The sequence below is a fragment of the Dipodomys ordii genome, unplaced genomic scaffold, assembly GCF_000151885.1.
Source record: "Dipodomys ordii isolate 6190 unplaced genomic scaffold, Dord_2.0 Scaffold88, whole genome shotgun sequence".
In the NCBI taxonomy this organism is placed as follows: Eukaryota; Metazoa; Chordata; class Mammalia; order Rodentia; family Heteromyidae; genus Dipodomys; species Dipodomys ordii.
Genome location: NW_012267304.1, coordinates 1,617,547 through 1,643,856, shown reverse-complemented (window position 1 = coordinate 1,643,856; position 26,310 = coordinate 1,617,547). Strand labels below are relative to the sequence as shown.

At 35.2% G+C, this 26,310-nt stretch overlaps 1 protein-coding gene across 1 annotated transcript in view; it reads right to left on the bottom strand.

Annotated features, from left to right (window-relative positions):
• Positions 1-26,310, bottom strand: part of Nrk (Nik related kinase) — a 132,453-nt gene that overhangs the window by 53,017 nt on the left and 53,126 nt on the right. Inside the window, exons 3-14 of the mRNA XM_013025829.1 lie at positions 22,555-22,611; positions 20,013-20,084; positions 17,402-17,527; positions 15,384-15,494; positions 13,522-13,612; positions 10,450-10,580; positions 8,774-8,828; positions 3,965-4,043; positions 2,780-2,955; positions 1,947-2,007; positions 1,080-1,524; positions 270-986 (exon numbers count right to left, since the gene is read on the bottom strand). Coding sequence (XP_012881283.1) covers positions 270-986; positions 1,080-1,524; positions 1,947-2,007; positions 2,780-2,955; positions 3,965-4,043; positions 8,774-8,828; positions 10,450-10,580; positions 13,522-13,612; positions 15,384-15,494; positions 17,402-17,527; positions 20,013-20,084; positions 22,555-22,611 — 2,121 coding nt within the window. The remainder of the gene's footprint in view (positions 1-269; positions 987-1,079; positions 1,525-1,946; positions 2,008-2,779; positions 2,956-3,964; positions 4,044-8,773; positions 8,829-10,449; positions 10,581-13,521; positions 13,613-15,383; positions 15,495-17,401; positions 17,528-20,012; positions 20,085-22,554; positions 22,612-26,310) is intronic.

The following is a 26,310-nucleotide window of genomic DNA, read 5'->3' as shown; positions in this document are numbered from 1 at the left end:
AACAAAGGAGGAGGCTACAATGCTTGATAAGAAATGTACTCATTATCTTGCCCATGTAATTGTAACGCCTCTGTACAGTATTTTCACAATAAAAAATAAAAATTAAAAAAAAGAAAATTTAAAAAAAGATACATCAAGCTATTACCCACAGTATTCAAGCAGCTTTTCCCACTTTTGATCAGACTACCTGAAAACATGAGGAAAATTCTTTTGAAGGCAAAACATAAGCATTAACTAGCATGTGTGAAAATATAAAAAAACACTCTTACATTTTCAACTTGTCTCAGTTCTTCCTCATGCTGATTAAAGATGTCCTCCCATCTGCGTTGGCGCCTTCTTCTGCGGGCTTCTACATCCTCAATTTCAAGCTCTTCAGGTCTCCGTAATGACTTTGCCCTAAACCTTTTTGGTGAAAGTCTTTTTGCTAATGCTTGCCTCAGACTAGAAACTTTTGATTTTTTCTTCCTGGTTGGTTCTGGTTGAGTGTAAAATATGTTTGATGAGAGGCATTCCATCAGGGTTTGCAGTGGACCAAGTGGCTTCGAGTTACTTGCGTTTGGTGCTCGAAGCAAGTCTCTTGAGAGTCCTTCTATCAGAGCTTGAACTGACTCAACTGCCTGTGAGGTCTCTAGTGCCCAGGCCTGTATCTGCGGTGACCCTTCATTTCCCTCCCCTACTGGAATGAGCACCTGAGTATCTAAATGTAGTGGCAAGAGAACATGGTGGTTCTGTGAGAGTAGGGGCAGGAACACTTGGGCATGTACTAGTAATGTCTCAGGTGCCTGAGCCTCAACCTCAGCCTGTGCAGGCTCAGCAGCCTGTTCCTGTACCTCTGGCTGTTCAGGTGCTTGGTTCTGGTCCAGATGCTGTTCAGGGAGATGGTTCTGCCCTTGCCGTTGTTCAGCAGCCCGGCCCTGTCTTTGTGGTTGTTCAGGTACCTGATTTTGCCCCTGAAATTCCTCTGGCACCTGGTCCAAATCTTGTGGCTGTTCTGATGCTAGGGCTTGAACCTGTGTACATTCCTGGGCCTGGGCCTGAGCCTGTTCTGGAAGGGCCTGTTCCTGTTCCTGGGCCTTAGCTTGTTTCTTTTCCTGGGTCTGAGCCTGTTGTTCTTTGGGTATGGAGCTCTCTTTCTGTGAAGGCCTAGCCATCTTGCCCTGAGCCTGTAGTGGCATGATCATGCCAGATAGCTTCCGTAGTCGTGGAGGTGCCTTGATCTCCATGTGTAGAGGCCTAAATGCCTTACACTTCACCTGACCTTGTAGTGGCATGAAAACCCTAGCTGCCTTTTGTAATCGTGGAGGTGCCTGCACCTGATTCTGTAGAGGTCTTTGTGTACTGTCCTGTGCCTGTATGGGCATGAACACTCTAGCTGCCCCTTGTAGTTGTTCAAGTGCCTGGACCTGTGGCTCTTCTTGATCAGGTAACCACCTCGGTTGAGATGGTTCTCCATGCAGGACTCTAAGTGGTCTGCATCTGCTGCTGGTTGGTATTTTTAAAAGTTCATGAGTGCAAGAGGGTCCTCTGAAATAAACATACAAATGATTGTCATACAATTAGTTTTCAGTGGAATAGAGCCATCCAGAAGAATTGCTGTCACTTTAAAAAATGGGCCTTTTTCTTTTTTGCAGAAAGGATATTTCAGTAATTTTTCTGGATTAGTTCCTATAATGTCTGAAATAGCCTGCAGATAATATTTATAATAATAATACAGTAAATTGTTAATGGAGTCTGATAATCTATTGATCATATTGTTGCTACATATTAAGCAGGCTTTGGCTAGTATTTTTTTCAGTATTTTCCCTCAATATCTCATGGAAATAGATATCTGTTATTTTATATATTGGTAAGGATTAAGTTATTCTAATAGAAAAACAACAGTATGGAGGCAAGTACTTTATGTAAATTGCTATCATCAAACTATATAGAACATTTATTTAACTCACCTGAATCTTCTCATGGTGTATTGCTCCTTAATAGCTTCTCTTTCAAAAACCAAAGGGATCCCTTTTATATGAAAGAGAAAGAGTCAGCAAAGGTGGATTTAATTCACCATAGTCACTTCATCCTGCAATTATCAGGATGTAAAGTAGATTCATAAGGGCAAAAAGGTAGCCCTTCAAATGGTATGGTGATGCAAACAGTATTCTATGCCTACAATAGTGTATTTCAAGAGGATTCATTTCTATGGTCATTGGAAAGAAAATGTGCAATCTACTAGCTTCAGTTATAAAGAGAGAGAAAAGGGAATGGGGAAAATGGTGAATGGAACAAAAACACAGACTTTATGGCTTAGGATTAAAAACTTAATTCTGGATATTACATTTATTACATTTAAAACATTCAGCCTCTTTTCTATCAGTTGTGCTGCTACTATTGACAAATAGAGGCTTGTAAATTTATGAGCTTCTTTTGAGTTTTCTATATGAAAATGAATATGACAACTATATTTATATATTTAGCATAAAGGTCTTGTAAATAGGAACTTTTCCTGCAGGTATCATTGTGGAAATCTTATAGCTCTGGATATTAGGCCCATGTGTGGTTTTTCTGCATTCATTATGGACTAGCTTGTGTCTGTGATGTACTTCCAATACTTCTATCATCAGAGGTATATTAATGTTATTCATTTGAAAACATGATGTGTATAGTTTTGCACATGGAAAAAAATCCATCACACACACACACACACACACATACAAGACAATAAAAGAGTGAATTTTGCTTTCATCTGAAAGCTCATTCCAGTGATATTAAACTCCACACATTCACATTCTACCTTTTTTCTCTCTTTTCTTAATGATTCCAGTAAGATGCTTTGTTAATGACTCCACAACATGCCGCTCATGTTTTATACTGCGAACAAATGGGTGCTGAAGCATGTTTGCAGAAGTAGGACGAAACAGGAAGTTCTTTATCATGCACTTTTCCATGAAATTGTGGAACTTGCGGGACCTAAAACAAATGATTCAGAGGAATGGAAGAGAATTTTCAGGCCTGCCACATGTCTTTTCATCCCCACCTACAAGCCACTTTGAAGACAATATTTTTGAAAGAGTTGCCTCCAGTTATATTGTCTTTTCAATTAGCAGAGGTCATTTAAGCCTCAGAAAAGAAGCCAGATCAACAACATTCTCTATCCACATGACAGTAGAAATTGGAAAGAATTCAGTAGCATACACATGGTAAAGCCTCATGCAGTGATACGGCAATTAAACAGTTATGATATATAAGTCTGTGATGTTAGATTTGGTCACCCACACAACAGTTATCCTCTGAAGCCTGAATGCTTCATTTATGATGTGCAGTTTTAGCCACAGGGACATAAATACAAAGATTCAAAGGAGGGGGTTTAACTAGGCCATTTTAAAGTGGCCCATGGAAACAGATGTGGTTAGAAATCTTATATTTATGAAGAGAATTCAACTAAATTGCAAGGACAAATGCTAGCAATCAAATCATAGTCATCACATAGAAGGCAAGCAATAAATACTAAGAATAAGCAAGAGTGTAATGAAATCAACAAGAATTTTCAAGTTGGCCTCAGTTGGTCCCTCTAGAAGAATTAGCACTCTGTTTTAGGTTGTGGATATTTAATTTAATTGACTAATGTTCTGTTAATCACAATCACTGCCTATCTAAACACAGTAAGAAAAATCCCCCCAAATTTGTATTGGTCCCTCTCATGTCTTGAGAAGCATCTGAAAAATGCCCATTAATAACAAGGAAGTAATATCTATATCATATCCTTTGGGGGACATTACTTCTTTCTAGCTGGATACTTAGCTCTTGATGAAAATGCTCTTGATGAAAACTGGTAAGTTTCCTGCTGTGATTCCTGGATTATCAGAACTATTTTCCAATAAAATGTGAAGCAGGACTGACCAAATGAATGAAAACTTTGCTATACAAATATATAAAATCAATGTGTTTAAGACAGTGAGATTAAGACATTTATCTTTACCAGCCACTGGATTTGACTGTGGGAGCAGATTCACGCAAAATAACGAAGAGGGCTTCCAAGGGCTGAAGATTACATAGAGCTGTAAAGGGAAATTGATAGGTTTACCAACAATACAAAGCACAACTAGAACACTGTTCACCAAAGAGGTATTGTCTATTCTTCTAGTTAGTCTTCTGAATGAACACTAAGTGATGAAGATGTACATAAGAATGTAAAAAACATAAACACCGCACTAGGTAATATTTTATAACATCACTATTAATGGGTGTGGCAAATAATTTAGATAAAATATTTGAATCCAGGCATCAGTCACCCCAACTCAGTAGGCTAAGATTTGAGGATCATGGTTGAAAACCAGTCCAGGAAAAAAAGTCCGTGAGCCTTTTTTTCCCAATTAACCAGCAAAAAGCCATGCCAGAAGCAGCGGTTTAAGTGGTAGAGGGTCAGCTATGAACAAGAGAGGCAATTAAGAGTGGGGACAGTACCCAGGCCCCAAAATCAAGTCCCAGTACTGACACACAATTTTTTACTGCTTGGTTGATGGATTATATCAGAAAAGTCCATTACAGTTGGACATATTCTTTAATATTTCTGTACGGTTGGCATTTATAAAGTTTTTGTACGGTGGGTATTTATAGGTATAAAATGGCATATGTAACTATAGACTGAAAAAGTCAACCAGTCTAGTAACTATGCACAGTAATTTGTAAAAAAGGGTAATTTAGTAGTCTTGAAAGCTGAGAAGAATCTTTCTTGGGAGCTAAGAGTCCTAGGAAAGAGGTAGATGTAGCATAAGCTACTGCCAGAGTAAACCTGAATTTTAATCCTACCTTTGCTTTATGACCTTGGGTGAATTACTTAACCTATATTGCGCCTCCATTTCTTCATATAAAACACAGAGCCAGCTGGGCACCAATGGCTCATGTCTGTAATCCTAGCTGCTCAGGAAGCTGAGATCTGAGGATCACAGTTCAAAGACAGCCTGGGTAGGAAAGTCCATGAGACACTACTCTCCAATAAACCACTAGAAAACCAGAAGTGATGCTGTGGCTCAAGTGGTAGACCGCTCACCTTGAGCTGAAGAGCTCAGGGACAGCACCTAAGCCCAGAGTTCAAGCCCCACAACCGACAAAAAAAACAAAACAAAAATACACAGAACCATTAAAAAGGTGCTATGACTATTAAAAGCAACCTAACAATAAGAGTTTTGTCATATAGCAGATGTTTAAAAATATTAGTTATTAATCTATACTAAAGATTTTTAACTGACACTTCAAGTCTATGTCAATTTACTACACTTTCATTTTCTTTTTCATCTATATAGGCATTCAAAGAAAGCCAATAACAATGTAAATTCTAACAAACCACATTGCTTTTGGAATTCTAGGGGTTTCTGTAATCATTTAAAATATGTGTCTTATTTCACTTATTTCCCCTTGTGTCATGACTAATGGAAACTGGCAGTAAAAATCTCTACTAGGCAACTATGTAATAAATTTCATTTAATATCCCAAATATATCATTCAAGTGAAGAGAGTTTGATATGAACAAATATTATTTTTGGTGCACATTCATGGACTTGAACCCAGGACATAAGTACTGTTCCAATTTTCAACTAGCTCTCTCACTCATGGCTGTTTTTCTACCACTTGAGCCACTTCTTCCAGCCTGGCTTTTTGTTGATTAATTGGAGATGTATTTCCATGGACTTTTCTTCCTGGATTGGCTTTGAACTGTGCTCCTTCAGATCTCAGCCTCCTGAGAAGCTAGGATTATAGGTATGAACCACTGCCTCCTGACACCAACATTATTTTTATTAGGGTAAAAGAAAGAATGTTGTTTAAAGGTTTTGCTTTGTTCTCAATTACCTGGGTATATCCTCATAGAAGGTGCAGGCTTATAATTGAGCTCAGAATTAACTTCAGTTTCAAAAGACCAGGATCATGTTTGACTCTTATTTCCTTTCCTATGTTTAATCAGTAACAAAATACTCTTCTTTAAACATTATGAGTTTGTACAATACTAAACAGTTGTCATTTATTAACATCTGAGCATCATTCAGTCAACTGACAACATCTTCAGTGGTCACAGAGAATCCAAGTTTTAATTAATGGAAGGGAAAAGGTCATAAGACAGTAAAGAATACAGTGAGCAAAAGCTGAACATCAACTCTAGGTCATTTCCTATATAGGAATATAGGTCTAATTTTAGTAATGCATATAAGTGCCCTTTCTAAACTATATCTCATAATACTGCTTAAATATTCAGAACTAGATGTCTACTCTTTTGAAATAGCCAATCTCTTTTTAAAAACATAACTTTTCAGAGACTGGACACATGTTAAACTGGGTCTTAGTATGAAGTAGTTTAAATAGTGTGATTTATTCCTAAAACATGTTGAGACCTGAGGAAATCTAAATATTGAAGGAATGAATCTTCTGATGGGACAGGGTGCATGAGGCATTTTGGTTAATATTGACAAGAGGTGTGAAAAAGGGATACTACAAGGAATAAAAAAGAGCTCTGAATATGTACGGTCCACAATATTAAAATTAATTCCTATAGTATAAGGAAGAGGGCCACAGTAAGGAAGAAATGGGCTAGATTAAGGTAAATTGACTAGTATAGATAATAAGGATGGGCTGTTGGCCCAATTCTGCTTCTCAATAAAGAAACGTGACATTTATATAAATAACAGAGGGTATGAAATATGTCTCTTCAGCATCCATCAGTGTGTACTATTGGGTATTTGATATCTGCTAGCAAAATATGACCTAAAAGTAATAAAGATTCCCATATTGTTTGAATTTCTACCCAGAACCTAAGGGCTGAAGAAGGTCATGCATGGAAGGACTCTCTTCTTAAAGTTCTTATACTACCCATACATTGAGAAGATATTTTTGTTTTGTTTCTCCAGGACAGATTCACTGAAGAAAGACAAGAGGGAGATAATTTTGTGTCTGAATCTGAAAGGAGAGTATAATGTAACTGTGGCTTTGGAAAACCATCCCCTCTGAGAAGATAATTGTCATAACCTGAGGGGTTGCTAATGTTAATGAAAACCACATTTATGCAAAGTTAAGGGTCCAGACAATAAAATAGACTTGTGAAAGAAAGGGTTTTAATGAAGTCTATGTCCAGTGTTGCTCATGATCAAAGCTTCATTGTTGTAATGACTTATCTAGGCCTTATTTCCTTGTGAGTTCCCAATGTCCTGGGTTTCACTCATCTTTTCAAAGCAGCTTGCTGTTTGCATACTGTGCAAGCTGCCTATCCTGCACCCTTTCTGTGCGTTTGCCCTTCATTCCTTTATGTCCTCCTTTATGATTTGATTTGGTATTTTTATTTTGGGATAAAAAAAGACTTGTGGAGTGCTCAGAAACAATGGGAAAAGATTCATTCATGCATGTTGTATGACCAGTTGATACAGTCATGCATTATAAATAAACACATGTATTGATAGTAGTATGAAATATATTGCACATTTAAAAAGAGAGGAAGAAAGAGCAATGGAGAAAAATAGGAAGTGAAGGAAAGAAGAAAGCAAAAGAGAAGAGGAGAGGGAGAGTCTTGCTGCTCTCTGTGTAGCATATTTTCCAAACAGAAATAATCATATCAGGAATAATTTCTATCTCCTCAGTCTGATTTCAGTTTTACATGGGAAGCTTATGAAATAGTCTTTACATTTTAACATTTTCCAAAATGAATATTCAAAGCCTGAGTGCAAATCCTGGACTTCTTTGCTCAAGGCTAGCGCTTTACCCACTTGATCCACTTATGGATTTTTGGTGGTTAGTTGGAGATAAGAGTCTTAATAGGTTTCCCTGCCCAAGCAGCCTTCAAACATCAATCCACATATCTCAGCTTCCTCAGTAGCTAGGATTACAGGGGTGAGCCACCAGTGCAAGGCCCAACGTGACTTTTTTTCACCCAAAGTAGGGACTTTGCAATTTGGGGCACTAGAGGCAGTAGTAAACGGATCTCCACATCTGTCATAGCTTTATTTCAGCCCCTGTTTGGAATCCCAGGAGACACCAGAAATTTTTAACAATTTTGTTACCATGATTCCTTTGAATTTCCTCCCACTGACCTTGTAACACAATACTAAAGATAGTTCAAGTTTATAAAGCTCAGTGGTAGATGTTATACAGAGAGAACATACAGGAACATGAGGCATCTAAATACTTCGATTTAAATACTGAAAAAAGCAGATGTGAGATAAAATGTGCTATGGAGTCATATATTAGATTGATATCAACCATTTGTACCCAAGTTTCTTTCATTTTTTATTTTCCTACTAGAAAGCAGTGATACAAGAGAAGAGGATGTGATTATGTTGGCTAAATGATGGGGGAGTGGAGAATACAAGAGGAAACAGTTAAGTGCATTGGGGTGGCTGAAGGGCAATGACAAGGAACCAAGTATGTGTTGGTAAGCATTGGAGGATCATCTCAATTATTCTATCACATTAAAGAGTGACTATAGAAGTGGTCCAACCCAAATATTTTACGAGTCAGTATAAACTGGAATGCCTGAAATTCTAGCTGCTAAACACTGAGTCAGGATAATGCTGAGTCAGCTTAAAATAAGGATCAAAGAAAGATAAATGGATAGACTATTTTAAATATCCAAATCTTGTGACTCTTTTAGAGTCACAGCTTTTGGAAATCACTGAAAAGGCCACCGTTTGTGGGACACCTGTATGTCCATTTAAAGCTGATTGGTGCAAGAAGAACTCCTGGCATCTTTCACAGACTCTATTTCCTTAACCCCTTGCACATACCAATCACAAGAAACATTTTTACTTACGAGGAGCCCCTTCTGCCATTTCAATAGCAGTGATTCCCACAGACCAAACATCACTCTACAAAGCAAAAGAATCACAAAATTACTTAAAATGGTGCATTGGCAGCATTAAGAATCTCGTTTCATTATTGATTGATATTATCACAAGTATTATCTGTGCTTAGGACCAATCAGTGTCTTATTATACAGCAGGGTGTTATGGCTCAGTGAAAGAAAAGCACATATTGGATGTATTGTTATTGTTGCCTAACCTGAAATATCAAAAAATGCATTATAAACAAGTCCTAATATATAGATTCACAAGCTGTGTAATTTTAAGCAAATGCTTTTACTCTCTGTACCTCCATTTCTATGTAAATGGAAATTATAATATTTATTTCATAGTTCTAGTGTGCAGTGTGTAATAATATGCATATATGCATCATACACATGTTAAACATACAGAGGTATATTTATTTATATGATAAACATTGATGTACATTACATATATAAATATATATCTATAATTTATAATTATATATATCATGCACACACTTTTTGGCAGCTGCTCAAAAACATAAACTGAGGCTAGAATTATCAACAAGCTCTTCGAAATTACCGTCACCATTATTAACTGCACTTGGTCTTTCAGAGTATAGAAAGAGGGAAGAGGGGAGAGGTACATTGGCTGAATAGCTGTTAATTTTAAGTTTTGGAAATCCAGTTTATAAATAAATCTCTCAGTTTCAGTTTTATAATGGAGATTAAGCTTCCTTTTAGTTACATGGGGATAAAAAAATTAAATAACCAATACAAGTAAAAAAAAACCTTAGTAGGATACAAAACGTATAGGTATAAAGTACTATTTTTACAACAGGACACAAAGAGTGATACACTTCCACAGTTTCTATAGCTCCTAATAAAGTATGGAACATGGAATAGGCCCTGTGTAAATACTTAATTTTTAGTTCTAGAAAGGGCATTTAAGGAAATGGAAGAGATGGAACTTAAATTAATCAACTTCAAATATTGAGTCCTAGGTTCCACACAGGGAGACCACAATGAATTGTTTGGATGACTTATGATGTGGAAAGTGAGTGAGGTTTCTTCCAGTTTATAACAAATGGGGACTTTCCCTTTCCACATTGGCTTTCTGAAATGTGTACATAGATGTATATTGTTGAAATTGCAGCTTCAATGGGAATTTTAATAAATAGCATGGATTATTAATTTATCTATTCCAATGATTTTCTGAGGTTTTAGAAGTGAACCATGAACCAAGGATTTTCTTCATACTCTTGAATTAGTTTTTTTTCTTTTTGAAGCTAAGTTACTATGAAATTTAAAATTGCCTTTACTTTTAATCATTTTTTAAGTTTACAATGCCTTTTGCCCTTGTAAGTTCAGTTTCCAAATAAAGCCATATGATATATTTTTTCCAAGTTGCAAGCAACATGAACTAGACCTTCTATGTCAAATCTGAATAACTCCCAATAGCCTACTTAGTCTACATTTGTTGAAAATATTATTTTAATGCATACTATCAAAACCACAAGTAGGAATAAAGGCTAGGACTATATTTCTTATTAGAGTTAATGCAAAAGTAAGGCTGGTTCCTTTTATTCTTTCACTTTCTCATTAGAATAAATGTCAGTAAAAATCCTTTCCAAATGATTCCCTCTGTTTGAATCTTCACTTACTCTGTAGTCATAGGAACGCCGTGGGTCCTCATCGCAGTTAATCACTTCAGGTGCCATCCAGTATGGTGTCCCAATGAAGCTATTTCTCCTTCCATTAGTTCTGCTCACCTGAGCACTCACTCCAAAATCAACTGCAAAATTCAGCAGATGTCAAAATAATTAATCAAGAACAAAAAGCTCAATAAATTATTGCTTTAACTTGGAAAGCCAATACAAAAGCCACAATGGATAACAGATTTTCATTCCAGCCCAGAACACTTTACCGTGAAGTCTACTCCAGGAATACTGGGAAATAAGCTTGTGCTGCTATTTATGTTGGAATGAGATTCAACAGAGCTATTATAAATCTACAGTTGGTTTGGCTAAATGTTTATCACAAATATTAAAAAGAAAGCTCCATGAGTACATCCTGAATCTCTGAAATGATAACACCAAATTGGAGAAACAGCACTATAAATGGTGTTCAATAAATATAAAACAGTAACAATAAGGAAGTCTGACTCATGACATTAGAACATCCTATCACTTGATGGAGAAAAAAAGTTTTCTTCTAGAATTTAAACTCTTACACAGATTTTTCGGAATCAAAAACCACATATTCACTGTGATACCCATATCTTAGCTTGGAGTATAAAAGTTCAGACTCCTATTCATCTGTGGGATACATTAAAAGATGATGCTTAATATGGTATCCCCAGAAACAGAGAAAAAAGGCTGAAATAGACTGGGGTTATTTATTCCAGAAAAAAATAGGACAAGAATGAAAAATGAAGTAGATTTTCTAATTTAGAATGGTTTCCAGGAATCTAGAGGATGACAAACAAAACTGAATAGCAGATTGAAGAATTTAGAGGAAGTAAAGAAAAGGGAAACAAACCTAATAGTTTAAGGCAGTCTTTCAAGAAAGATTTAGTAAGAACAAAAAATATTAAAAGTTTTGTGAAGATCACCATTATTGTTACAGAATCTCATTGTCAAGTGATTTTTTTTTTAATAAAGAAATGCGATCAAGCAGAGCTCCACATTTCCACTATTCTTAATGGCCAATGTTAAGTGCCAAGAAATGCCTATGAAGGCCATACATAAACTGATGTATAGTATGCATCCAGGAAAGAAAATGGCAGGAGCATAGGCTAGAAAAAATAAGAAGGGGAATGAGAAAGAAAAAGAAAAACTCAAATTACCATAAAAAGGTAGAACTGAAACCTTAACAATGGTATAATCTTTAGTATCTAAGGGACCAGAATATGACAATTATTGATCAATTCTAATCACAATATAAGCATTTCCTCTTTTGCTGTCATTTCTTTTGGCAATCATTAGATTTGCTTTCTGAAATCTTAATCTTTTGCTTAAAAACATGCTAAGATCTGAGAAATCTAAGACAAACTGTATAAACACTACATGTAAACTGGCCTGATTAAATTCTAATGCAAACTGGAACCCTTGTGTACAATGACTTCATGATAATAAGAAAATAAAACGTTTAATTCTGTATGAAGAGGTCTTTCCTCCAAAGTACATTAACTTTAGTGCAGGAGCTTTGTGACAGATAATTCAATGACATTTTGCTTATATTTTCCATATTGTGGTGCAAATGACTGGGTTGGTTATCCACTTGACTCGTGTTAGTTTTTTTTTTTTTGCTCTATATGTGAATATAGTGTGTACTCCATTTGAATCTATGTGTCTCTCATGTATTTGAACATAGTTTCCTAAAATTGTTTTTTTATTGTTGCAGTTTTCAGATACAAAAATAATACAGAATTGCTATCTCATACTTCTACTACATATGTTCAGTGAAAAGTGTTCCCATCAAATTATCAAAATATCTACTGTAAATCTACTTCCTAAGCAAGAAAATGGGAAATATCTTAAGGTCATTCTGAGACATGTTTAAATTGTTAACATGAGTAAAAATAATAAAAATGATTTATGTTCCATACCAGTGTGATTGTCTGCCATTTTACAGTACTAAAATAATTTATTTGGTATTATTTAAAAGTCAAACATCAATGTATATTTTAAATATTTAAAGGTGTATTTAAAGATGTTATTTGTGTACTATATGATAATATGTGAGATAATTTTGCAAAAAAGTGTACGATTTTCACCTTCGGAATAGAAAAGGAAGGACATTCTGGTCTTTGGATTTCTGCTTCTAAATTTGATTTGAATATTATTAGAGCATCATTTATGATTGACATCATTATTTTTAAATATCCAAAGGAAAACTACAAAGAAGAAATTTGTGCTTATGAAGTAATTTAAAAGTTCTTTGATATTCTTGGCAAAATATGGCACTATAATATGTTTAGTTTACGTTGTTCTATTATTTATTATTATTATTCATGCCAGTGCTAGGGTGTGAGTTCAGGACCTGAATGTTGTCCCTGAACTTTTTTGCTCAAGACCAGTGTTCTCTCACTTGAGCCCACAGCTCCACTTCCAGCTTTTTGGTATTAATTGAAGATAAAAGTCTCATGTACTTTGCTTCCTCATTTGGCTTCCAACTATGATCCTTAGAACCTAGCCTTCTGAGTAGCTAGGATTACAGATGTGAGCCACTGGCTGGGCTAGAATTTTGTTTATATTTTAGATTTTAATTCAAATATTTTTATTGCTAAGATCAACAGACAATGAATCTAATAACAATTCTAACAATTCTTTCAAAGTTATAGAAAACCTCTCATAGGATTTTATTTTCTAATTCCTGCCTATGACACAGAAACTTGTACATTTTTAACTCTCAGTTAAATTGTGAAAATACATTTATTAGCTATCTTTAACAGAATACAGAGTCATGATCAAAATGTAACCACCAATTTGAAATTAAAATTTGTTACATATTCCAATTACACATACACACACATATTTATAACTAACTTAGGTTCACTTGTTTTTCTCATCCCACCTTTCTTCTGAACCAAATTTTCACTGATTTTTCAGGCAGCATCTATCTACCTCAAATAAGGGCATTGGCAAGTTCATGATGAAAAAACAAGTTCTCCTAATGTAGGGAGAGCCACTAAGATGCTCCAGGTCCAACTTGACATACTGGAATATACTTACCCAGTTTTACTTCAGCATTATGAGTCAGCAACACATTCTGACCTTTGATGTCCCGGTGAATGACTCGGTGTGCATGAAGATGAGCTAAGCCCTGTGTATGTATAATATACACATGTTAAAGGGATATATATAGAGAGAGAGCAAGTGAGAGAGAATTTCCCTTTTCTGGTACTGATACTTATATTTTTGGAAAAACTCGTGGTAAGAAATATGGCCCACATGTGATTTTTTCAGACAAAATTCTTTAGGCTGGAATGACTACAAGTAGTTCCCAGAAATACTTCTTTTGGCTATAAGAGAAGGAAAATAAATCAGGACACCCATGGAAGAGAAAGAACACCAAGAAGTAACTTTTGTATACATTGGGCCACTTTACCTTCCTTTCTAACCTCCATATTTCCAACTAACTCTAACAGTAAAGACTTGGACATGTTAACTATATCATAGCTCAGCGATGGTTTTTCTCTATTCCTTATCCAACCATCTGTTAAGTCCAACATATTTTCTAGTCAGCCTTGTAGGGTGAGAATTTGAGGGAGTATGGAAATTTATTTTAAAGCATTTGCAATTTGTGTTGGCTTACCACACTGGCTCCAGCCCATTCACTATTAAAACTAACCCATGACTTGGTTAAACTATGACATGGGAAGCAGTATTAGGCTGCAGTGAGATAGCTCCTGACATTAGCTGAGGATTAATAATACAAGTAACAATTTCTAGACATCATGGTAGGTGATTTGAATGCATTAGTTACTAAATTTTTACAGTGATCCTTTGAATAATATATTGATATCCCTTCATATTACACAGGAATTATATTATTATTTTACCTCATTATTACATAATTGACTGAAGTTCATACATCTAATTAATACATGGCAAACGGGAATTTAATTTTTAGTCTAGAATTTCCACTCTTAGCCATTTACAATACTATCTCAAATGAGTTATACCAAATGGGGGAAATGATATCTTAACAATGTTGAATGTTGCTGCCTGTTTCTTTTTTTAAATAAGTTTTTTATTGTGAAAATATTGTACAGTTACAGTCACATGAGCAAGGTAATGAGTACATTTCTTATTATTTCTTATTATACATTGTTGCTTCCACCTTTATTTTTCCCCTACAATCTCTTCCCTCCCACCTCCATAACTACGCTCTCCCCCTCCTCACTCCCTAAATTATAAAGTTCGTTTTACAACATAGTGTCTTCTACATCTCATTGTATCTCTATTTAAACTTTTTGTTTTTATTTCTTTCTATTATTTGTTTTATGTTTGTTTGTTTTATTTGTTTCTACTAATATACTTTTGGGTTGAACTTAAACATTCCAGCCAAAAATCAAATTGGAGTTTGTCAAATCAAGAATATTCTTGCTTTCATCCAATTGTATTTTAGAGATAAGGAAAAATGTGGGTCAGTGTTTACAGAATATATCTATGAGCAAACATGGTTGCAGATGGTTTGGGGCTATTTTGCAGGTTACGCACTCTTAAATTGATCGTGTGTGTGTGTGTGTGTGTGTGTGTGTGTGTGTGTGTGTGATGATTGCACTGTACTTTTTCAAAAGTACTCTAAAATGATCATATAATAATAAATAATTCAAGTGGTCATGTCCATGATCCATTGAACATAGTACTATGAATTGAAAGGCTATATTTTGGGAAGACCTAGCATTACCTTCTTGTTATCTAATTGCAAATTGAAAGGTATCCCAATAAAGCTTTCTCCAAAGCTTTATACCCTTCTAAGTCCCTAATCCAAAGTTCATGTTTAGAATTCTTAATCAGATATAAGATATAAAGTATACTGTCATTTCAAGGTTCTTTCAATATCAGAGGATGATTACATGAAGACCTACCTGAAGGACTTCTCGGCAGATATAAGCAATCCAATCTTCTTTTAAGCTCTGATTTTTTGTCATCCTCACTACATCAGTGACTGAGCCTGCTGCACATAACTCCATCACCATCTGCAAGGAAGCCAGACAAGTATCAAGTATTAGAAAATAAGTCTCTGAAAATATCTGGACATTTTCAGTCCATACAATATGTATTTGTAAATAACGTTTGGGGAAAAGACTAACTTCATTGTCTCCTTAAAGACTAAAAACGACTAGAATTAGTGGCGGAGGAAAGCTTAGTCTTATACCTGGGATATGTAACCAGGAGGAGGGATTTAAGCTAATCCTTGAATCATAGGAGCTATTCAAATATGCTTTGAAGAAGAGTTGGTTTATGGATAACATTGAATACATGTCCTTGCAAAGAAGCTTCACATGGGTCAAGTGTGAGAAATGACTAGAGAGGAAAGGAAAGGTGGTTGGAGAAAAGAGCTTGATCAGAAGTGGAAGAAGTAGGATATAGAAGGTCTCAAAAGAGTTTACATTTCATTATTATGACTAAGCTTGGTTTTTGTTGTTTTATGTTTTCAAATTCCAGATGATTTTCCTCAAAATGTTGGCAAATAACAATAAAAACTCCAAGGGGGAATTGCCATTTAAATTCCTGTAGGATAATTTCTTCCAAATGGGATTATTGTTAAGGAAGGCCTATTTGAAGGGTAACATTGTTCAAAGTATTTCATTTGATTTGATTGCCTATAATCCTAGCTATTCAGGAGGCTGAGATCAGAGGATCCTGGTTCAAAGCCAGCCTGGACAGGAAAGTCTGTGAGATTCCTATCTCCAATTAACCACAAAGATTTAGAGCTGTGGCTCAAGTGGAAGAGACCAACTAGCCTTGAGCAAAAAAGCTGAGATACAGTGCCTAGGCCCTGACCAGGCAAAAGGACCCCAGGACAGGCACAACAAACTGAGGAACCAATTGGTAAAGTTCCTTTCAAATAGTATTAGTTAACTGAAGAAAGTCAACGTGAAGGCAAACACAACTCTTAGAGCTGACCTAGTAAACATCACTGTTCAACTTAAAACTGCTTTCTCAAAAAAGCAAATATAATGTCCTTTTGATCTATTGATATTGAAATAGATCTATTTGAAAAGTATAACATTTCTTTTAGTGTTTTCTTTTCAGAATATTACTCTCCTCAATTAGAGTTGTTTATTACTGATACTGTTATTGCATTTATTTGTACTAAGTACGCTAGTACCAAAAGGAGAGGAGGCAGCCAAACAAAACCAACTATACAGATAACTCACAACAGGCTGATTTTCAGAAGGGCAATTCAGTGATGATTATATTGAATGGACACAACATATACATTGCGGTAATGCAAGTAAAAGAGTTTATGTCCAAATATTTCATTTTAAAAGAAGAATATAATGACCAATGCTCATTTTCTTGCTACTATAGTGGATGACAGCAAAATTTCTGGGTAGGGTCTGGTTAGTTTCTAAAATTTCTATTAATCTGAAATCTGTGATATCCTAGCCATGATGACTAAAGAAAGAATAAAACTAACCATTTAGGAAAGAGCTGCTGGGAGTTGTGTTTATAAAGAAGGCTTACATTTTGAAAACATGTAAAATGAGCCCATATGCTCATGTCAAATGCTAACTAGAATTGATATGTTTTAATTTCCAACAGACAATCTCTATGCCAACAAAATAGTAGCTACTTAAAGTGAAAGGGAGTAAAACTATATTTAAAACACTTTTGTCAGATACTGCCAGTGTCCATTTGACTCTTCATCTCACCAATACACTCTTTTCTAGGCATGTAAGTTATTTTTTTCATATTTTATCACTCACATCTCTAGGAACAGAGTACATTTTACCATACATTGCAGTAGATTTTGCCTTGTGGGATGAATGCTTGAACTTTCTAGCGTCTGAACAAAAGTGATATCTTAGCTCTGAAAATATCAATCTTTGGGTCAGACTTTCCTTATGGAATAAGAAGAGAGTAATTAAAAACATACCCAAAGTTGGTGTCTGTGGCCAGGGGGACTCAGCTTGAAAAATGCTCCATAAAAGGACACAATGTTTTTGTGGAAAGAGTACTTCCTCAGAAGGTTGAGCTCAGTCCTGAGATCCTCCTCCTCGTCCTATGGAATAAAAACAGACAGAAAAACTTCTACACTGGGCATTTCAATGAACCTTGTTCTCTAAACTATGGTAGATTCATAAAGGAACATTCTATGAAAACTCATGTTCTACGGCAATTAATAATAAAATCAATCAATTATAATTTTCAGCTACTCGAGATCTTTGGTTAGTTTGGTATGAGAGTAAAAACGGCAAAATGAAGATCTAATCATATTCTCATTAAATGGAATCATAGTATTTTGTTTGTTTCTGTTTTATTGATATATAATTCACATACAATGTCACTTATTGAAAGTGTAAAATTCAATGTTTAGGATACTTAAAAAGTTTTGTATCATCACAGTCAACTGTAGAACAGGTTTATTACTCTAAATTAAAATGTAATACTTTTAATTATCACCTCCAGTTTTACCATACATATATTCTAGCTCTAATTGACTGCTATATAGAAATCTAGATACCTATTTGTCTGGTAAGGTCTGGAGCCTGATTTGCCCAGTAGGAAATCCTAATTATAGGTTCCCTTTCTAAGTTTGTTGTGAAATAAAGGCATTGATGAAATATGCAACCAACTCATAGTATGGAGATTACACAGAAGATGAGGATTCATTCTCAGCTTCTCAGAGTAGCACAGTTAATAAGTTCCCCTCAAATTCCTTTAATCCATTTTCTGGAAAGTCAAAAGTTTGTTATATGACTTTCCTTTTGTTCTACAAGATCCTTATACTTCCTTCTGTCCTTTGATATTGATCTTTCGAAATGAGTAGCCATTTCTGGCACCATACAGAAATAAACAGCAGTAACTAGTAATTCTTTATGTATTCTTGGTTGTATTAAGATAGCAAAGTTCTACTGAGAGGAATAAAAACTCTTTATAGTGTAATGAATAGATGTTAGATGATGATATAGAACTAAGAATAAACAAAAAACAGTTAACGAGAAGCAGGATCAACATTGCCTTTTAACCTATCAGTTATGTGATGTCAAGAAGATTCTGAAGTGTTACAGTTGTGCTATTGGTTTTCCTTTGAGAAACTTGACTTGCATATTTCTTATATATCTATGTAAGAAAAACGTATTTCCAAGTACTTTTGGCTATTTATTGGTAGGCCTGAGATTTGAGCTCATGTTTCTTAGCTGCCACATTATTTCCATTTTTATAGAGCTCCAGCATCAATGGATGAATGTTTAAGATACACACTTTTTAACCCAAAGGATTCAAGATGGCTTAGAGATGCTAACTGCCTGATTAGCTAGTGCTGATTTTTCTTACTAAAACATATAATCAGAGAATTCAAAGTCCTCGACTAGAAATAACTTCTAAGAGTAGGTTTCCCACATAAATGTAAACTCTCCCAAAACAAACAAACATATATGAGATATATTTAGAAAACATTAGTGTGTTTGCCACTCTCAATTAACAGGAAGTTGAGCTTGTGAGAAACACATAAGTACTTTATATCCACCAGGCCAAGTAGGTAATTTAAAACTCTCACACATCTCACGGTAATATGATACTACAGCACTTCCTGGCTCAGAGCCAGTTGATTCCAGGCTGGCCCAAGTACTCTGCTTTTTGTCAAGAAGAGGCAGCTCAAAGATACCAGAACTCTTTTTGTAATTTCACCCAATTCTACAGTCAAAAACTCTTTTTACTATGGAAAGAATGGCATAAATGCTTTGTGAAAGATCCTTAAAATTCTTTTTTTAATTTGGGGAAATCAGAACTGACCAAATAATTCTATTTTCAGACCTTGTGTTTTATGGCATCTTTATCTACCGAAGTCTATAATAGATGCTTCGTTTTGGATTGCTTTGTCCTCATGACACATTACAAACAAAAAGGAAAGTAGTATGTAATAAATCATGAAGCTATTTAACAATATTGTTTTAGTATAACTAGGAAAATTCTGAATGTTATTGCATAGAATAGAATGGTTTGTTTATACTTTACTTGAGACTGTATTTATTAAGATACAACAGACCTTTGGGCTGAGTAGCTTATTAGTTTTCTGCTATTGCTTTTACAATGAAAAGAGTACTCATAACTTGGCTCATAGGAAATGGCAGTATTTGTTAGAATCATAGTGGGAGAAATGCCATTGAGTCCAGACTAGTAAAGGTCTAAAATGGACTTTCCAAGGCCAATTTTAAGCAAAACTTGTTCTTAGCCCTACAGATGCTTTCTCTGTGGCCACTTACTGAGAGGGCTCAGTACTCTAAATGTACTCAATCCTGCCCCTGTAGTCAAAGCTTTACTGCTCAAAGAACCATTTCTTCTAGTACTTGTTCTTTCACAGATACTAGCACTTACATATGAAGACTGAATCTATGTGAGCATATTGGGAGATATAAGATGTACTAACTTCCAGGCAAGAACCTTTTAGATATGGACTAATGATAAAATGCAAAGAACCAAATTTAAGAAAGGTGATTAATACAAGAGAAGCTACTTGAGTGTTAATGGGGACTTTTTATACTCACACTGTATCTCCATCCAACAGACTTTTGGTACTTATTCACTCTCACCCGCCTTCCTATTTCAGGTAAAGGAGTCTGAAAAATCAAGAACAAAATGGTATGAGGCCCATTAGTATTCTCTGAAAATGATTTATGATTATTTTTCTACCTTTACTACTAAATGGAAAAGTAAGACAATACTGTTCTTGTCTTGATTTTCATTATTTCGACATTATATAGAGAAATGTCACCAAATTAATAGTAATGTATTTAACTGCTTTATTAATAGTGAAATCACATTTCATGAAAGTAAAGTACTATGTTTCAAAAACAAAATCCAATAATTAATATTAACCATCTATGGGATAAATATGGTTTTCATTTTTTAAAAAATTTTCTTCAAATTGTTGTATAAAAGGGTTCAGTTTAACATGTTCATCATTCTCATCCTTCATTGTTCCCCTCCATACTATCCCCTCAAGTTTCCTATGAGCATGCTTTTTAAATATTATGAAAGTAATATTTAAAATGTAATATTCAAACAAGTAATATTTAAAATATATATTAAGTATGGCATTAGATCTTTCAAGCTAAAATGGTGAAAAAATTATTACATATAGTCTCACTTAGAAAACAACAAAAGGCATCTAGGTTGGTTCCATATCTTAGCTATGGTAAATAATGCTGCAATAAATATAATTGTGCTGGTAGCTTTAGTGTGGTCTTGTTTGTGATCATTTGGGTAAACGCTCAAAAGTGGGATTGCTGGGCCATAGGGGAGCTCTATGTGGAGTCTTTTGAGGAACTTCCATACTGCTTTCCAAAGTGGTTGAACAAGTTTACACTCCCACCAACAATGCAGTAAGGTTCCCTTCTGTCTACATCTCCTCCAGCATCTGTTATTAGAGTTCTTGATTTTTGCCATTCTAACTGGGGTGAGGTGGTATCTCAGTGTTGTTTTGATTTGCATTTCTTTTATGGCTAGAGAGAGGTTGAGCATTTCTTCATGTGTCTATTGGCCATCCTTCTTTCCTCTTCAGAGAAGTTTCTTTTCAAGTCTTTAGCCCACTTATTTATGTGGCATATATACACAATGGAATTCTATGCCTCCATCAGAAAGAATGACATTGTCCATTTGTTAGGAAATGGAAAGACTTGGAAAAATTATATTAAGTGAAGTAAGCCAGGCCCAAAGAAACATAGGTCCCATGGTTTCCCTTATTTGCAATAACTAGTATATGTCTGAGTCAAGCAGAAAAGGCCAAATAAGTTGATGTTAGGGAAATGAACCCCAAGATAAGTATTGAAATGTTTTTTTTCTTTCATGTGATTGTTTCTAACATATTTGTAAGATTATTTCTTTGTTGCTTTGTATGTCCCTCCCCCACGGAATAACCTCTGCTTTCACTGTATTTGATGTTGGTATAATTTGTGGAGGGGAAGGGAAAAAGTAAATCGTTTAAATAGAGATTCAGGTGGACCCATTGCAACAATGAGATGTACAAATAATTATGTCGAAAAACAAACTTTACAAGTTTGGTGGAGGGGGAAGGAGGGAGAATTGGGTAGGGGGGCAGGGGGAGGGATGGGAAGGGATCTGAAGGGGAAACAAAGGAGGAGGCAACAATGCTTGATAAGAAATGTACTCATTATCTTGACTATGTAACTGTAATCCCTCTGTACAGTATTTTCACACTATAAAAAAGTAAACAATAAAATATAAAAAAAGAAGGTCTATTATTTGGAAACTATGGTTTGGTAAAGCAAAATAAATCTTTAAAACTCCCAAACCCTTGAAATTTCCACTGGTTTGCACCATTTGATATTTACTGGCAAAACAAAAATCATTTCAACAATTCACTTCCAGCAGAAATTAGAAAATAACAGTTTATGATATTGACAACAGTTCCATGAAATCTATTTTTTCCAACAAAAATTTTCCATTAGGATATAATGAAGTAAAAATTTCCTGAGGTTTACAATATTCATGTTAATATTTTCTTGAGAAAATGAGTTACTCATGCTTAAGAGGACATGAATCAGTATTTAGCAAATCCTATAACAATATGTTTTGAATCATAGCACAATTTTATGACTATTAGCAGGGATAGGGCCAATTCAATATGCATCTCTGATAACGTCTTTCCCTCTAACTGTCATAGAGAATCTAGTGGTCTCAATTCTAAGAAAGAATCATTGGAGGAGGAATACTATTTTGATGCATAAAAATATTAACACACTATTAGTGGAAATAACATTTTTGTTCTCTCCAACAACAAAAAAGTAAACTTCATATAACAAAGAATACAGATATTTTCTCTATTGTTACAGAATACCAAAATATGCAGAACTTTTAGTGTCAGTGAAGTATTTTAAATAGGGAAATATAGTAGTCAATAAATACAATATACTAATAAGTAAAACTATTAGATGATAATTATAATTAATTGAGATAACATAATGAACTCTATAAAACAACGAATTAAAAACAAAGTATTTTGAACTGTTTAATCTCCAAATGACCCTTAAAGAAGTAAAATACAGGCAAAATGTACCATTGCCTTACCTTACGGGCGTTCATCACTTTAACAGCCGTAAATGCGCCAGTCTTTTCATGGAGTCCCTGAAACCAAGAGCAGGGATAAAAGTCAAATGTTAGCTTGTCAATCAACCTGTCTAAAAGAAAATAAAGTAAAAAATCAAACCTAAAATTAAATAAAGTCAAATACAGGCTAGGAAGTTGGCTCATTGGCAGAGCGCTTGCCTGGCATGCATGAGGCTCTGGGTTCGATTCCTCAGCACCACATACGCAGAAAAAAGCTGGAAGTGATGCTGTGGCTCAAGTGGTAGAGCGCTAGCCTTGAGATAAAGAGCTGTGGGAAAGTGCCCAGGCCCAGAGTTCAGGCCCCATGACTGACAAAATATAAAAATAAAAAGTAAATGAAGTCAAATACATAATATACTGCAAACAAAGATTATATACAGAAGAAACATAGGCATATGCCAAAAGGAGAAATATTAAATTATCAACATTTTGAAGAAATCCCATTTCACTAAAAACAAAATTCAAGTTAGCCTTTGGATTTTGATTTTATCTTTGCATTAAGTTGGACATTGCGACCATTTATAGTTATTGCTATTTCAATGTATTCTGTCTAGGAATGGATTGCACCAAAGCCTCCAGATGAAAAGTGTAAATTTTCAATTGACAATAATAAAAAAGGAGGTATTTTGTTTAAATTTTTCATTGTTATCATAAAGTTGATGTACAGAGGGGTTAAAGTTACAAAAAACAGGTAATGAGTACATTTCTTTTTGAACAGTGTTACCACTTCAGTCTTTTTATCTCAGTTTTCCCCTCCCAACTCCACTCCCCAACAAGTGGTATAAGTCATTTCTAGTATCACTGCTGATTTAGTTCACCCTATATCTCACCATTTCTGTGCTTCCCCTTCCTCTCCCCAAATCAGATGATCTTACATACAATAAAAAAGGTACAGACATCAAAAACAGAAACAAAGATGGGAAAATGGAAAAAAAGAACCACAAAAAGTAAAATAAAAAAAACTTCTTGCCGGGTGCTGGTGGCTCACGCCTGTAATCCTAGCTACTCAGGAGGCTGAGATTTGAGGATCACGGTTCAAAGCCAGCCCGGGCAAGAGAGACCGTGAGACTCCTATCTCCAATAAACCACCAGAAAACCGGAAGTGGCGCTGTAGCTCAAGTGGTAAGAGCACTCGCCTTGAGCTGAAGAGCTGAAGGACAGCACCCAGGCCCAGAGTTCAAGCCCCACGACAGACCAAAAAAAAAAAAAAAAACTTCTTGTTTCCATATGTTGGAGTTGATTTCTATATGCGTCATTTTATATGATCATATGCACATAGCTATTGAGGCCTTATAATCCTCTTCTAAGAATATCCTCTTCCAGTCTCACTGTGTGAATGTTTAGAGTCCTGTTTAACTTATCATGTCCAAGAAGAATTTTTTGTCGTTTACTATCCATTGGGTTTACTTGCAGATTTATAGGCACATTCTTATATTACAAATGAGGGAAACTATGCAAACTAATGTTTCTTTGGGTCTGAAGTACTTCCCTTAATATAATAAAAGGAGGTATTTTACCAAACACTTTTTTGAACTGATTATGTAGTACTATGCAAATATCCTTTCACTACACCTACATTCACATGAAATTTTCCATAATTACCATAGAAAGAGTGATTTATCCCTCTCTGGCCAAACTGTGAGGAAAGAAGGATGGCCAATAGACACATGAAGAAATGCTCAACCTCCCTAGCCATAAAAGAAATGCAAATCAAAACAACATTGAGATACCACCTCACCCCAGATAGAATGGCTATATCAAGAACGCTAATAACAACAGATGGTGGAGGGGATGTGGACAGAAGGGAACCTTATTGCATTGTTGGTGGGCGTGTAAACTTGTTCAACCACTTTGGAAACTACTATAGAGGTTCCTCAAAAGACTCCACATAGAGCTCCCCTATGACCCAGCAATCCCACTTTTGGGCATTTACCCAAATGATCACAAACAAGATCACACTAAAGCTACCAGCACAACTATGGTTATTGCAAAATTATTTACCATAGCTAAGATATGGAACCAATCCAGATGCCCCTCAGTAGATGAATGGATCAAGAAAATGTGGTATATATACACAATGGCAAAAAGAATGACATTGCCCCATTTGTTAGGAAATGGAAAGACTTGGAAAAAATTATATTAAGTGAAGTAAGCCAGGCCCAAAGAAACATAGGTCCCATAGTTTTGCTTATTTGCAATAACTAGTATATGTCTGAGACAAAGCATAAATGGTCAGATAAGTTGATGTTAAGTGAAGTGAACCCCAAGGTAAGGACTCAGATGTTTTTTCTTTCTTTCTATTGTTTCTAACATATTTATAAGATATTTCTTTGTTGCTTTGTATGTCCCTCCCCCCACGGTATAACCCCTGTTTTCACTGTATTTGACGTTGGTATAATTTGTGGAGGGGAAAGGAAATAACAATTGTTTAACAGGGATACAGGTGGACCCATTGCACCAATGAGATGTACAAGATGTTATGTCAAAAAATGAACTTTACAATTTTGGCGTGGGGGCTGGAGTGGGGGGTGGGGTGGGATAGGGGGGGTTCGAGATGGGAAGGGATGGGAAGGGGAAACAAAGGAGGAGGCAACAATGCTTGATAAGAAATGCACTCATTACCTTGCCCATGTAATTGTAACCCCTCTGTATGGTATTTTCACAATAAAAAGGAGAGTGATTTATAACTAATATAACAGTGTTTAAACTGTCAATATCTCCTGAATAAGGGAAGTAAAATATTTATAAAAGGAATAAGTTCTGGAAGATTTTTTCTTATTAGAAAAATGATGGCTTTTGCGAAGTTATTTTATCCTAAATGTCAAGTGTAAATTATGGATTTTAAATTTTTAAACTGAGCAATACAGGTTTGACATCAGAGCTTTTATTTTGTTGTTGCTACTTTGTAAACATATTCTAGGTATGTTAATACAAAGTTTTCAGTTCTGTGTTATGATGTTATATTTAAACAAAATGGCTCATTTGGTAGTCCTTTAGCAGAAAATTTTATTGTTTAGCTGTACCAGGTTGAACAATGTCCTACCAACTTCAAGTCCCTGTGGAACTTCAAATTGTGAACTTATGTGGAAATAAATTAGTTACTTGAAGATTTATATCAAGATGAGGTCATCGTGGCTGGCAATCTGTATAGCTTATTTGGATATACATGATCTGCAGTTGATTCTCATTTAAAAATTTCACAAAGTCATTTCTGTTTTATTAGACAACACATCCGAATGTGGATTTTCAAAACTATATTCACTTTTTTACAAAGAAATTATACTTTGTATCTTGGAATCATGTAATGGGCCAAGATACTATTATATATGGTTTGTTAGCAGTTTGGTGAATACAGATACTAGATAATGATGACTTGTTGCTGTGAAGGTACCACTTCCAGGAATTCATCTTAAATTTTAATTTCATTACTTTTGTTCCAGTTCCGGGGCTTGACTCAGAAAGACCTGGGTGCTGTTCCTTAGCTTATTTGCTCAAGGTTAGTGCTCTACCACTTGAGCCACAGCTACACTTCTAGCTTTTGGCTAGTTATCTGAACATAGTCTCAGGGACTTTTCTGCCCAGACTGGCTTCAAAACAGTCCTCAGCATTTTGAGTATCTAAGATTATAGGCACAAGCCACCAGCACCTAGCCTATCATTTCATTTTAACTTTTACTCTGAAATTATTTAAACTTAAAGCATAGTTTCAATGACAGTG